The following is a 15,000-nucleotide window of genomic DNA, read 5'->3' on the forward strand; positions in this document are numbered from 1 at the left end:
GTGTGTGTGTGTGTAAAACACTCACAGCTGACTGGAGGACAGGGTCTCCATGGTGTCCCACACCCCGAAGGGCAGTCTGTCCCTCGGGACACTGTAGTGCTTGGCCCACTGAGCTGCGGTCTCCAGTCCACAGTATTTCACCAAGAGCTCCACTAACACAACCTGGAGGTCTACACTGCCGTCCACTGTCACCTGACAAACACACACAGTCACTAACCCAAACCCTCGACTATCTCTACCCATGTGTCATCACTCTCACCTCAGCTGTCAAAGTGGGAGGGGCTTATAGAGGAGTTATGGGCGGAGACTAATAATGTTTGTTGTAATGGCAATGAGTCAAAGGGTGCCAATACTTTTGTTCTTCTCATTAACATTCAGTATTTTAAATGTACTCAACACACACCAATAAAACACCCCAAAGGGAGTGAACACCAGGACATCCTATTGGAGGATAAAAAATCTAAAATATGTTAATTATACTAACTCCACCCACCTGCTCCTACACCAAGGGGAAATACATATACTGTGTTTTATACTGTGTGTGTGTGCATGTTTTTTCTACAGTGTGTGTGTTTTAAACAAGGGGTGTGTGTGTGTTTTTCACAGGGTGAGTGTGTGGTGTGTGTGTGTGTTTTACACAAGGTGTGTGTGTGTGTGTGTGTGTGAGTGTGTGTGTGTGAGGAGAGCAGCTCTACCTGCACATGGTCCCTCCAGTTCTCCTCAGACATGTTTTTCTACAACACACACACAAATCAGCTACACACAAAAATCTAACATAGTAAACACTACAAAAATATAGACTGCTTTTAAAAAAATATAAGATTAATAACACTAACTCTAGATATTTTACTCACGTCAAGAATTTTTTTTTTTCAGTTATACTGACCACACCTTTAAACCTCACTGACTGCCCCTTTAACCTTTATGGTCTCACCACATGGAGTGTGTATTAGGTGCATTAATAATTAATTAGCTATTAAACGAAATATCATTTTTATTTATTAATTAACTCAGAGCAACAACGTAGTAAAAATTATAATCATTATGGTTAAAGTTATTAATTACTTCAAGCTTTTGTGATTTTTCCGTCTCTCACCTCTCCAAACCTCTTATACATGAGAAACCTCAGAGAATCCAGTTTCCTCTTATAGACAGCGTTCACACACAGACCTACAGGAAACACACACACACATTTATGTCCCAGATTTAATAAAAAAACAACTTCAATCAACTGATTATCAAAACTATTCAATATCTGAGGAAGCTAGAAATCATGATTCATACACACACACTGTATAAACACACACACACACTGTATAAACACATACACACACACACACACACACACTGTATAAACACACACACACACACACACTAACAGACACACCAGGATCAATGCTGAATTTCTCCATGAGCCGGAAGACGTGTCTAACAAGCAGCTTGGGTTGGATTTGGTCTGTCTGGTGTTTGGAAAGCGACAAACAAGGAAACTGCCTGCAAACAGAAAAGAACAAAATAAAGGTTAACAAGTTTTAATAAAAACACACACACACACCCATACACTCACATTTACAGAGAGACACAGACACACATACTTAGGCCACACCCCCTTCACTGAGACACACTGAGGCCACACCTCCTTCACTTAGACACAGAGGCCACGCCTCCTTCACTAAGACACAATGAGGCCATGTCTCTTTCACAGAGACACACTGAGGCCACACCTCCTTCACTAAGATACAGTGAGGCTACGCCCCCTTTCACTAAGATACAGTGACGCCACGCCTCCATCACTGTAAGATACTAAGGTCACACCTCCTCCATTGTTTACTGTATATTCAAATTCAAATCAAATTCAAATTTTATTCAGTATATTATATTTTATATTCAGTAATATAAAATGATCTTTAAATCCTGACACTCTCACCTTTCCTTCACTGCCTTTAACATTTTTTTGATGGCTCACATTCCAGAAAATTCCCAACTGGTGATTACAAGTTCAGCGTTTTTTACAACCTGGAAAGGTGTAATTAGTGTAACTCCAACACGATGCAAGCGTGTAATTTACACCGGCCACCGAGCGTCACTGACACTTTATATGCGTGCGTGCTAACGCTGGATTTCTCTTCTACAGTCTGAAGTCTCCTGACGTCCATCTCCTCACCTGTGCACCTTCTCCAGGTTAAAGTCTGGACCGCACCACGAGTCCAGCAGGAGGATCAGACGCTCCTGTAGGTCAGCATGATCCTGAACGTACGCCTCGGCCATGGTCAGCTTGTCCATCAGGATCAGAGGAACACACATCTGAGAGAGCGAGAGGGGGTGAGGCGAGAAAAACAGGAATTGTGGGAATGGAGGGTTTTTTATTACTGACCTGTTCCATGTTGAGTTCTTTCTGAAGTTCTAACTTCATGCCAAGCATCGCGGCCTGCAGAGGAAACACACCGCACTCAGTCCAGCTGTTAATCACAGAAAATTCTAGCAATATTTCATCTTTTAGCTGGAAGAAAATCAAAGTGTGACGTTTATATCCTCAAATCTGGGTATTTAAGCTAACAGTTCTCGTTGTCTAGTGGTTGCCATGGTAGCAGAATTCATTTAAGGTAATAAATTGATTTCATTATTCAGGAAGTTTAACACATTTAGGTGTGAGCTAATGTTAGTGATATTTAGCTGGAAGACCTGATAGTGGTATCTAATTTGCATATTTATGCATATTCATAGAGCCCTACTAAAGGTACAGAGAGTTTCCTCGTCTTAAAAAGAAGACCTGCAAATATAAATACTTATAAATCAAAAAATTATTTAAATAATAAAGAAATAAATAAAATCTAAAATAAAATTTAAAAAATTCTATAAAATAGAAATGAATAGAAAAAACAGAAAGGGTAAAAATAAATAAAATAAAAATAAGACTTACAAATTAATGAGAAATAAAACAGGTATTTTATAAACAAATTAAATACAAACAATATTTTAAAACAAATAAAATCCAAAATAGTGTTTAAGAAAGAAATACATAAAATACAAATCTCATTTTAATCTCCATTTTTGTTTTATTTTTTAAACTTATTTTAAACTTTTTTTTATTCTTTTTAAATTTATTATTTAACGTTTCTTTAAAACGTTTTTTAAAACTTATTTTTAAACAGATTATTAACTTATTGTTTTAACTTATTTTTAAAACATTTTAAAACTATTTTCACTTATTTTTCTTATTTTTATGTCTCTTTTTTTTACTTTTTTTAAAAAAACCTTTTCACCTTCTTTTTTTAACGTATTTTTTAGGGCAGGTCTCATTTTGGACTGCAGCAGAATGATTAATGATCCCTGCCCTGAGCGTTCCTCCTGACGAGGCCACTGTACGCTGTGTGTGTTTATTCTCTCTGGAATTTTGAATACGTGTGTGTGTTGTGTGTTTGAGTGTGTTTGAGTGTGCTTGAGTGTGCTTGAGTGTTTTTGAGTATTTGAGTGTGTTTGAGTATTTGAGTGTGTTTGTGTGCGTTTGAGTGTGTTTGAGTATTTGAGTGTGTTTGTGTGCGTTTGAGTGTGTTTGTGTGCGTTTGAGTATTTGAGTGCGTTTGAGTATTTGAGTGCGTTTGTGTGCGTTTGAGTGTGTTTGTGTGCGTTTGTGTGCGTTTGAGTGTGTTTGTGTGCGTTTGAGAGTGTTTGTGTGTGTTTGTGTGCGTTTGAGTATTTGAGTTTGTTTGTGTGCGTTTGAGTGTGTGAGTATTTGAGTGTGTTTGTGTGCGTTTGAGTGTGTTTGTGTGCGTTTGAGTGTTTTTGAGTATTTGAGTGTGTTTGAGTATTTGAGTGTGTTTGTGTGCGTTTGAGTGTGTTTGTGTGTGTGAGTGTGTTTGTGTGCGTTTGAGTATTTGAGTGTGTTTGTGTGTGTGAGTGTGTTTGTGTGCGTTTGAGTGTGTTTGTGTGGGTTTGAGTGTGTTTGTGTGTGTGAGTGTGTTTGTGTGCGTTTGAGTATTTGAGTGCGTTTGAGTATTTGAGTGTGTTTGTGTGCGTTTGAGTGTGTTTGTGTGTGTGAGTGTGTTTGTGTGCGTTTGAGTATTTGAGTGCGTTTGAGTATGTGTGTGAGTATTTGAGTGTGTTTGTGTGCGTTTGAGTGTGTTTGTGTGTGAGTATTTGAGTGTGTTTGTGTGCGTTTGAGTATTTGAGTGTGTTTGAGTGTTTTTGTGTGTGTTTGTGTTCGAGTGTGTGAGTGTGTGTTTGAGTGTCTGTGTGAGTGTTTGCGTGTGTTTGTGTGTGTGTGAGTGTGTTTGAGTGTGTGTGAGTGTGTTTGAGTATTTGAGTGTGTTTGTGTGCGTTTGAGTGTGTTTGTGTGCGTTTGAGTGTGTTTGTGTGCGTTTGAGTGTGTTTGTGTGCGTTTGAGTGTGTTTGTGTGCGTTTGAGTATTTGAGTGCGTTTGAGTATTTGAGTGTGTTTGTGTGCGTTTGAGTGTGTTTGAGTATTTGAGTGTGTTTGTGTGCATTTGAGTGTGTTTGTGTGCATTTGAGTGTGTTTGTGTGTGTGTGTGTGTTTGTGTGCGTTTGAGTATTTGAGTGCGTTTGAGTATTTGAGTGCGTTTGAGTATTTGAGTGTGTTTGTGTGCGTTTGAGTGTGTGAGTATTTGAGTGTGTTTGTGTGCGTTTGAGTGTGTGAGTATTTGAGTGTGTTTGTGTGCGTTTGAGTGTGTGAGTATTTGAGTGTGTGAGTATTTGAGTGTGTTTGAGTATTTGAGTGTGTTTGTGTGCGTTTGAGTGAGTATTTGAGTGTGTTTGTGTGCGTTTGAGTGTGTTTGTGTGTGTGAATGTGTTTGTGTGCGTTTGAGTATTTGAGTGTGTTTGTGTGTGTGAGTGTGTTTGTGTGCGTTTGAGTGTGTTTGTGTGCGTTTGAGTGTGTTTGTGTGCGTTTGAGTGTGTTTGTGTGCGTTTGAGTATTTGAGTGTGTTTGTGTGCGTTTGAGTGTGTGAGTATTTGAGTGTGTTTGTGTGCGTTTGAGTGTGTTTGTGTGCGTTTGAGTGTGTTTGTGTGTGTGAGTGTGTTTGTGTGCGTTTGAGTATTTGAGTGCGTTTGAGTATTTGAGTGTGTGAGTATTTGAGTGTGTTTGTGTGCGTTTGAGTGTGTTTGTGTGTGTTTGAGTATTTGAGTGTTTGTGTGCGTTTGAGTATTTGAGTGTGTTTGAGTGTTTGTGTGAGTGTTTGCGTGTGTTTGTGTGTGAGTGTGTGAGTATTTGAGTGCGTTTGAGTATTTGAGTGTGTTTGTGTGCGTTTGAGTGTGTTTGTGTGCGTTTGAGTGCGTTTGAGTATTTGAGTGCGTTTGAGTATTTGAGTGTGTTTGTGTGTGTGAGTGCGTTTGTGTGCGTTTGAGTGTGTTTGAGTATTTGAGTGTGTTTGTGTGCGTTTGAGTGTGTTTGAGTATTTGAGTGTGTTTGTGTGCGTTTGAGTGTGTTTGTGTGCGTTTGAGTGTGAGTGAGTGTGTTTGAGTATTTGAGTGCGTTTGAGTATTTGAGTGTGTTTGTGTGCGTTTGAGTGTGTTTGTGTGCGTTTGAGTGTGTTTGTGTGCGTTTGAGTGTGTTTGTGTGCGTTTGAGTGTGTTTGTGTGCGTTTGAGTATTTGAGTGCGTTTGAGTATTTGAGTGTGTTTGTGTGTGAGTGTGTTTGTGTGCGTTTGAGTATTTGAGTGTGTTTGTGTGCGTTTGAGTGTGTTTGAGTATTTGAGTGTGTTTGTGTGCGTTTGAGTGTGTTTGTGTGCGTTTGAGTGTGTGTTTGTGTGCGTTTGAGTATTTGAGTGCGTTTGTGTGCGTTTGAGTATTTGAGTGCGTTTGAGTATTTGAGTGTGTTTGTGTGCGTTTGAGTGTGTTTGTGTGTGTTTGAGTGTTTTTGAGTATTTGAGTGTGTTTGAGTATTTGAGTGTGTTTGAGTATTTGAGTGTGTTTGTGTGCGTTTGAGTGCGTTTGAGTGTGTTTGTGTGCGTTTGAGTGTGTTTGTGTGCGTGAGTGTTTGTGTGTGTTTGAGTATTTGAGTGTGTTTGTGTGTGGGTGTGTTTGTGTGCGTTTGAGTATTTGAGTGTGTTTGTGCGTGTTTGAGTATTTGAGTGTGTTTGTGTGCGTTTGAGTGTGTTTGTGTGCGTTTGAGTGTGTTTGTGTGTGTGAGTGTTTGTGTGCGTGAGTGTTTGTGTGCGTTTGAGTATTTGAGTGTGTTTGTGTGTGGGTGCGTTTGAGTGTGTTTGAGTATTTGAGTGTGTTTGTGTGCGTTTGAGTGTGTTTGTGTGCGTTTGAGTGTGTTTGTGTGTGTGAGTGTGTGTGTGTTTGAGTATTTGAGTGTGTTTGTGTGTTTGTGTGTGTTTGAGTATTTGAGTGTGTTTGTGTGTGAGTGTGTTTGTGTGCGTTTGAGTATTTGAGTGTGTTTGTGTGCGTTTGAGTGTGTGAGTATTTGAGTGTGTTTGTGTGCGTTTGAGTGTGTTTGTGTGTGTGAATGTGTTTGTATGCGTTTGAGTATTTGAGTGCCTTTGAGTATTTGAGTGTGTTTGTGTGCGTTTGAGTGTGTTTGTGTGCGTTTGAGTGTGTTTGTGTGTGTGAGTGTGTGTGTTTGAGTATTTGAGTGTGTTTGTGTGTTTGTGTGTGTTTGAGTATTTGAGTGTGTTTGTGTGTGTGAGTGTGTTTGTGTGCGTTTGAGTATTTGAGTGTGTTTGTGTGCGTTTGAGTGTGTGAGTATTTGAGTGTGTTTGTGTGCGTTTGAGTGTGTTTGTGTGTGTGAGTGTGTTTGTATGCGTTTGAGTATTTGAGTGCGTTTGAGTATTTGAGTGTGTTTGTGTGCGTTTGAGTGTGTTTGTGTGCGTTTGAGTGTGTTTGTGTGTGTTTGAGTATTTGAGTGTGTTTGTGTGCGTTTGAGTATTTGAGTGTGTTTGAGTGTTTTTGTGTGTGTTTGTGTTTGAGTGTGTGAGTGTGTGTGAGTGTGTTTGAGTATTTGAGTGCGTTTGAGTATTTGAGTGTGTTTGTGTGCGTTTGAGTGTGTTTGTGTGCGTTTGAGTGTGTTTGTGTGTGTTTGTGTGTGTTTGAGTGTGTTTGTGTGCGTTTGAGTGTGTTTGAGCGTGTGAGTGTGTGTTTGAGTGTGTATGAGTGTGTTTGTGTTTGAGTGTTTGAGTGTGTTTGAGTATTTGAGTGTTTGCGTGTTTGTGTGTGCGAGTGTGTTTGAGTGTGTTTGTGTGTGTGTGTTTGTGTGTGTGAGTGTTTTTGTGTGCGTTTGAGTGCGTTTGTGTGCGTTTGAGTGTGTTTGTGTGTGTTTGTGTGCGTTTGAGTGTGTTTGAGCGTGTGAGTGTGTGTTTGAGTGTGTTTGTGTTTGAGTGTGTGTGTGTTTGAGTGTCTGTGTGTGAGAGTTTTTGCGTGTGTTTGTGTGTGTGTGTTTGAGTGTGTTTGTGTGTGTGTGTTTGTGTGTGTGAGTGTTTGTGTGCGTTTGTGTGTGTTTGTGTGTGTGAGTGTGTGTTTGAGTGTGTTTGAGTATTTGAGTGTGTTTGTGTGCGTTTGAGTGTGTTTGTGTGTGTTTGTGTGCGTTTGAGCATGTGAGTGTGTGTTTGAGTGTGTTTGAGTGTGTGAGTGTGTGTTTGAGTGTGTTTGTGTTTGAGTGTGTTTGAGTATTTGAGTGTGTTTCTGTTTGAGTGTGTTTGAGTATTTGAGTGTGTGTGAGTGTTTGCGTGTGTTTGGGTGTGTGAGTGTGTTTGTGTGTGTGTGTGTGTGAGTGTGTTTGAGTATTTGAGTGCGTTTGAGTATTTTTGTGTGTGTTTGTGTTTGAGTGTGTGAGTGTGTGTTTGAGTGTCTGTGTGTGTTTGCGTGTGTTTGTGTGTGTGTGAGTGTTTGTGTGTGTTTGAGTGTGTTTGTGTGTGTGTGTTTGTGTGTGTGTGTTTGTGTGTGTGAGTGTGTTTGTGTGTTTTTGTGTGCATTTGTGTTTGAGCGTGTTTGTGTGCGTTTGAGTATTTGAGTGTGTTTGAGTGTGTTTGTATGTGTTTGAGTGTGTTTGTGTGTTTTTGTGTGCGTTTGTGTTTGAGTGTGTTTGAGTGTGTTTGTGTGCGTTTGAGTATTTGAGTGTGTTTGAGTGCGTTTGAGTGTTTGAGTGTGTTTGAGTGTATTTTTGTTTGTGTGTGAGTGTGTGTGAGTGTGTTTGAGTGTTTTTGTGTATGTTTGTGTTTGAGTGTGTGAGTGTGTGTTTGAGTGCATTTTTGTTTGTGTGTGAGTGTGTGTGAGTGTGTTTGAGTGTGTTTTTGTTTGAGTGTGTTTGAGTGTGTGTGTGTGTGTGTTTGCGTGTGTTTGTGTGTGTGAGTGTTTGTGTGCGTTTGAGTGCGTTTGTGTGTGTTTGTGTGTGTTTGTGTGTGTGAGTGTGCGTTTGAGTATTTGAGTGTGTGAGTATTTGAGTGTGTTTGTGTGCGTTTGAGTGTGTTTGTGTGTGTTTGTGTGCGTTTGAGTGTGTTTGTGTGCGTTTGAGCATGTGAGTGTGTGTTTGAGTGTGTTTGAGTGTGTGAGTGTGTGTTTGAGTGTGTTTGTGTGTTTGTGTTTGAGTGTGTATGAGTGTGTTTGTGTTTGAGTGTGTTTGAGTATTTGAGTGTGTTTGTGTTTGAGTGTGTTTGAGTATTTGAGTGTGTTTCTGTTTGAGTGTGTTTGAGTATTTGAGTGTGTTTCTGTTTGAGTGTGTTTGAGTATTTGAGTGTGTGTGTGTTTGCGTGTGTTTGTGTGTGTGAGTGTGTTTGTGTGTGTTTGAGTATTTGAGTGCGTTTGAGTGTTTTTGTGTGTGTTTGTGTTTGAGTGTGTGAGTGTGTGTTTGAGTGTCTGTGTGTGTTTGCGTGTGTTTGTGTGTGTGTGTGAGTGTTTGTGTGTGTTTGAGTGTGTTTGTGTGTGTGTGTTTGTGTGTGTGTGTTTGTGTGTGTGAGTGTGTTTGTGTGTTTTTGTGTGCGTTTGAGTGTGTTTGTGTGTGTTTGAGTGTGTTTTTGTTTGTGTGTGTGAGTGTGTTTGTGTGTGCGTTTGAATGTGTTTGTGTGTGTTTGTGTGTGCGTTTGAGTGTGTTTGTGTGTGAGTGTGTTTGTGTGCGTTTGAGTGTGTTTGAGTATTTGAGTGTGTTTGAGTGCGTTTGAGTGTTTTTGTGTGTGTTTGTGTTTGAGTGTGAGTGTGTGTTTGAGTGTGTTTGAGCATGTGAGTGTGTGTTTGAGTGTGTGTGTGTGTTTGTGTTTGAGTGTTTGAGTGTGTGAGTGTGTGTGAGTGTGTGTGAGTGTGTTTGTGTGCGTTTGAGTGTGTTTGAGTGCGTTTGAGTGCGTTTGAGTGTTTGTGTGTGTGTTTGAGTGTGAGTGTGTGTTTGAGTGTGTTTGAGTGTCTGTGTGTGTGAGTGTGTTTGTGTGCTTTTGTGTGTGTGAGTGTGTGTGTTTGAGTGTGTTTTTGTTTGTATGTGTTTGAGTGTGTTTGTGTGTTTTTGTGTGCGTTTGTGTTTGAGTGTGTTTGTGTGCGTTTGAGTATTTGAGTGTGTTTGAGTGCGTTTGAGTATTTGAGTGTGTTTGAGTGCGTTTGAGTGTTTGAGTGTGTTTGAGTGTATTTTTGTTTGTGTGTGAGTGTGTTTGAGTGTTTTTGTGTATGTTTGTGTTTGAGTGTGAGAGTGTGTGTTTGAGTGTATTTTTGTTTGTGTGTGAGTGTGTTTGAGTGCGTTTGAGTGTTTTTGTGTGTGTTTGAGTGTGCTTGTGTGTTTGAGTGTGTTTGTGTGCGTTTGAGTGTTTGACTGTGTGAGTATTTGAGTGTGTTTGTGTGTGTTTGAGTGTGTTTTTGTTTGAGTGTGGTTGAGTGTGTGAGTGTGTGTTTGAGTGTGTTTTTGTTTGAGTGTGTTTGAGTGTGCGAGTGTGTTTGTGTGTGTTTTTGTTTGAGTGTGTTTGAGTGTGTGTGTTTGTGTGTGTGAGTGTGTGTGAGTGTGTGTGATTCAGTGTATTTGTGTGTGTTTTTGTTTGAGTGTGTTTGAGTGTGTTGTGTGTGTTTGTGTGTGTGAGTTTGTGTGTGTTTGTGTTTGTGCGTGTTTGAGTTTGTTTGAGTGTGTTTGTGTGTGTGAGTGTGTTTGTGTGTGTGAGTGTGAGTGTGTTTGTGTGCGTTTGTGTGTGTTTGCGTGTGTTTGTGTGCGTTTGAGTGTGTTTGCGTGTGTTTCAGTGTGTGTGTTTGTGTGTTTGTGTTTGAGTGTGTTAGTGTGTTTGAGTGTGTGTGTGTTTGTGTGTGAGTGTGTTTGAGTGTTGAGTGTGTTTGTGTGTGTTTGAGTGTGTTTGAGTGTGTGTGTGTTTGTGTGTGAGTGTGTTTGTGTGAGTGTGTGTGTGTTTGTGTGTTTGTGTTTGAGTGTGTTAGTGTGTTTGAGTGTGTGTGTGTTTGTGTTTGAGTGTGTGAGTGTGTGAGTGTGTTTGAGTGTTTGAGTGTGTTTGTGTGTGTTTGAGTGTGAGTGTGTGTGAGTGTGTTTGTGTGTGAGTGTGTGTGTGTGTGAGTGTGTTTGTGTGTGAGTTTGTGTGCGTTTAAGTGTGTTTGTGTGCGTTTGAGTGTGTTTGTGTGTGAGTGTGTTTGAGTGTGTTTGTGTGTGTTTGAGTGTGCGAGTGTGTGTGAGTGTGTTTGTGTGTGTTTGAGTGTGTGTGTGTGTTTGAGTGTGTGAGTGTGTTTGAGTGTGTTTGTGTGTGTGAGCGTGTTTGTGTGTGTTTGTGTGTGTGAGTGTGTTTGCATGTTTGAGTGTGTTTGTGTGCGTTTGAGTGTGTGTGTGTGTGTGTGTTTGAGGAATAAAACACACACATCCTCCTGGTGGTGTTTGGAGCTCTTTAAGCGTCCGAATAAAAGGGGATTGCATAAAACCATTGCATAACTTAATAGATGGCAGGATCTTCAGCACCAATTATATCTGTGAAGGTTTAATTTCTGCCCTGAGGTTAAATCTGTTCTTGGAAACATCTCGCTTCAATCCATCCTGACTCCATGTTCTGACACATCAGAAGTAAAAAAAAAAAAAAAAACCTGGAAGAGACTAAATAAAAGCTGAGGTCTGAACCTCTCTGAAACAGGCGCTGTTCTGCAGCAAGGCCACGTGCTCCAGCAGCAGGTTCTTCTCCAGGTTCTTCAGCTCGAAGATCTCCAGCAGGAGCTCCATGCACCCTGGCTGTGATGCTGTGAGCTCTATAGCACGAAGCTGCAGGTTCCTCTTCTCCTCCTCGTCTTCCAGCTCCTTCAGACTGCCCCGTGCCTGACCGCATCTCCATCGCACAAACTCGGTGAGGAGGAACTGAGTCAGCGTGATGGACCTGCTCTTCTGGACACTGGGGCATCCGTCCAGCAGCGTCAGGAGCCCAGCCAGGGGTGAGCAGAACTGGGAGAACCCGAACACGGCCTGTCGTCTCAGCTAGAGAGAAAATTAAGCGTGTAATGAAATGTAACCGTAAACAGATAAAAAACACAACATGACTGCAGGACCATGAAGATCAGCAGAACAGTGCTGAGAGATGTTCTGATTTCTCACCTCCTCCAGATCCTTCCTGCTCCACAACTCACAGAGCTGCTCTCTCAGTATGGCCACGTCATCACCTACACACACACACACACACACAGAGTCACAGTCTAACCTTTACACACACACACACACACACACAGAGTCACAGTCTAACCTTTACACACACACACACACACACACACAGTCACAGTCTAACCTTTACACACACACATACAGTCAGTCTAACCTTTACACACACACACACACAGAGTCACAGTCTAACCTTTACACACACACACAGAGTCACAGTCTAACCTTTACACACACACACAGAGTCACAGTCTAACCTTTACACACACACACAGAGTCACAGTCTAACCTTTACACACACACACAGAGTCACAGTCTAACCTTTACACACACACACAGAGTCACAGTCTAACCTTTACACACACACACAGATTCACAGTCTAACCTTTACACACACACAGAGTCACAGTCTAACCTTTACACACACACACACACACACACACAGTCACAGTCTAACCTTTACACACACACATACAGTCAGTCTAACCTTTACACACACACACAGAGTCACAGTCTAACCTTTACACACACACACAGAGTCACAGTCTAACCTTTACACACACACACAGAGTCACAGTCTAACCTTTACACACACACACAGAGTCACAGTCTAACCTTTACACACACACACAGAGTCACAGTCTAACCTTTACACACACACACAGAGTCACAGTCTAACCTTTACACACACACACAGAGTCACAGTCTAACCTTTACACACACACACAGAGTCACAGTCTAACCTTTACACACACACACAGAGTCACAGTCTAACCTTTACACACACACACAGAGTCACAGTCTAACCTTTACACACACACACAGAGTCACAGTCTAACCTTTACACACACACACAGAGTCACAGTCTAACCTTTACACACACACAGAGTCACAGTCTAACCTTTACACACACACACACACAGAGTCACAGTCTAACCTTTACACACACACACACAGAGTCACAGTCTAACCTTTACACACACACACACACAGAGTCACAGTCTAACCTTTACACACACACACACAGAGTCACAGTCTAACCTTTACACACACACAAACACACACACACAGAGTCACAGTCTAACCTTTACACACACACACACAGAGTCACAGTCTAACCTTTACACACACACACAGAGTCACAGTCTAACCTTTACACACACACAAACACACACACACAGAGTCACAGTCTAACCTTTACACACACACACAGAGTCACAGTCTAACCTTTACACACACACATACAGTCAGTCTAACCTTTACACACACACACACACACACACAGAGTCACAGTCTAACCTTTACACACACACACAGAGTCACAGTCTAACCTTTACACACACACACAGAGTCACAGTCTAACCTTTACACACACACACAGAGTCACAGTCTAACCTTTACACACACACACAGAGTCACAGTCTAACCTTTACACACACACACAGAGTCACAGTCTAACCTTTACACACACACACAGAGTCACAGTCTAACCTTTACACACACACACAGAGTCACAGTCTAACCTTTACACACACACACAGATTCACAGTCTAACCTTTACACACACACACAGAGTCACAGTCTAACCTTTACACACACACACACACACACACACAGAGTCACAGTCTAACCTTTACACACACACACACACAGAGTCACAGTCTAACCTTTACACACACACACACACAGAGTCACAGTCTAACCTTTACACACACACACACACAGAGTCACAGTCTAACCTTTACACACACACACACAGAGTCACAGTCTAACCTTTACACACACACAAACACACACACACAGAGTCACAGTCTAACCTTTACACACACACACAGAGTCACAGTCTAACCTTTACACACACACAAACACACACACACAGAGTCACAGTCTAACCTTTACACACACACACACAGAGTCACAGTCTAACCTTTACACACACACACACAGAGTCACAGTCTAACCTTTACACACACACAGAGTCACAGTCTAACCTTTACACACACACACACACACACACACAGTCACAGTCTAACCTTTACACACACAGAGAGTCACAGTCTAACCTTTACACACACACACAGTCACAGACTAACCTGAACACACACACAGTGACAGTCTAACCTGAACACACACACACACACAGTCACAGACTAACCTGTACACACACACACACACACACACACAGTGACAGTCTAACCTGTACATACACACACACACACACACACAGTGACAGTCTAACCTGTACACACACACACACACACACACACAGTGACAGTCTAACCTGTACATACACACACACACACACACAGTGACAGTCTAACCTGTACACACACACACACACACAGTGACAGTCTAACCTGTACACACACACAGTGACAGTCTAACCTGTACACACACACACACACACAGTCACAGTCTAACCTGTACACACACACAGTGACAGTCTAACCTGTACACACACACACACAGTCACAGTCTAACCTGTACACACACACAGTGACAGTCTAACCTGTACACACACACACACACAGTCACAGTCTAACCTGTACACACACACAGTGACAGTCTAACCTGTACACACACACACACACACAGTCACAGTCTAACCTGTACACACACACAGTGACAGTCTAACCTGTACACACACACACACACAGTCACAGTCTAACCTGTACACACACACACACACACACACAGTGACAGTCTAACCTGTACACACACACACACACACACACACAGTGACAGTCTAACCTGTACATACACACACACACACACACACACACACAGTGACAGTCTAACCTGTACATACACACACACACACACACAGTGACAGTCTAACCTGTACACACACACACACAGTGACAGTCTAACCTGTACACACACACACACACACACACACACAGTGACAGTCTAACCTGTACATACACACACACACACAGTCACAGTCTAACCTGTACACACACACACACAGTCACAGTCTAACCTGTACATACACACACACACACACACACAGTGACAGTCTAACCTGTACACACACACACACAGTGACAGTCTAACCTGTACATACACACACACACACACACAGTCACAGTCACAGTCTAACCTGTACACACACACACACAGTGACAGTCTAACCTGTACACACACACACACACACACACACAGTGACAGTCTAACCTGTACATACACACACACACACACACACACACAGTCACAGTCTAACCTGTACACACACACAGTGACAGTCTAACCTGTACACACACACACACAGTGACAGTCTAACCTGTACACACACACACACACACACACACACAGTGACAGTCTAACCTGTACACACACACACACACACACACACAGTGACAGTCTAACCTGTACATACACACACACACACACACACACACACACACACACACACACAGTCACAGTCTAACCTGTACACACACACAG

The 15,000-nt window shown here is 41.7% G+C and overlaps 1 protein-coding gene across 1 annotated transcript in view; it reads right to left on the reverse strand.

Moving 5' to 3' along the window:
- exd3 (exonuclease 3'-5' domain containing 3) overlaps window positions 1-15,000 on the reverse strand; it is a 100,909-nt gene that overhangs the window by 62,781 nt on the left and 23,128 nt on the right. Inside the window, exons 3-10 of the mRNA XM_058412685.1 lie at window positions 11,494-11,558; window positions 11,029-11,376; window positions 2,375-2,428; window positions 2,165-2,304; window positions 1,388-1,494; window positions 1,097-1,170; window positions 696-734; window positions 26-192 (exon numbers count right to left, since the gene is read on the reverse strand). Coding sequence (XP_058268668.1) covers window positions 26-192; window positions 696-734; window positions 1,097-1,170; window positions 1,388-1,494; window positions 2,165-2,304; window positions 2,375-2,428; window positions 11,029-11,376; window positions 11,494-11,558 — 994 coding nt within the window. The remainder of the gene's footprint in view (window positions 1-25; window positions 193-695; window positions 735-1,096; window positions 1,171-1,387; window positions 1,495-2,164; window positions 2,305-2,374; window positions 2,429-11,028; window positions 11,377-11,493; window positions 11,559-15,000) is intronic.

The sequence above is a fragment of the Hemibagrus wyckioides genome, linkage group LG16 (assembly GCF_019097595.1).
Source record: "Hemibagrus wyckioides isolate EC202008001 linkage group LG16, SWU_Hwy_1.0, whole genome shotgun sequence".
Lineage (NCBI taxonomy): Eukaryota > Metazoa > Chordata > Actinopteri > Siluriformes > Bagridae > Hemibagrus > Hemibagrus wyckioides.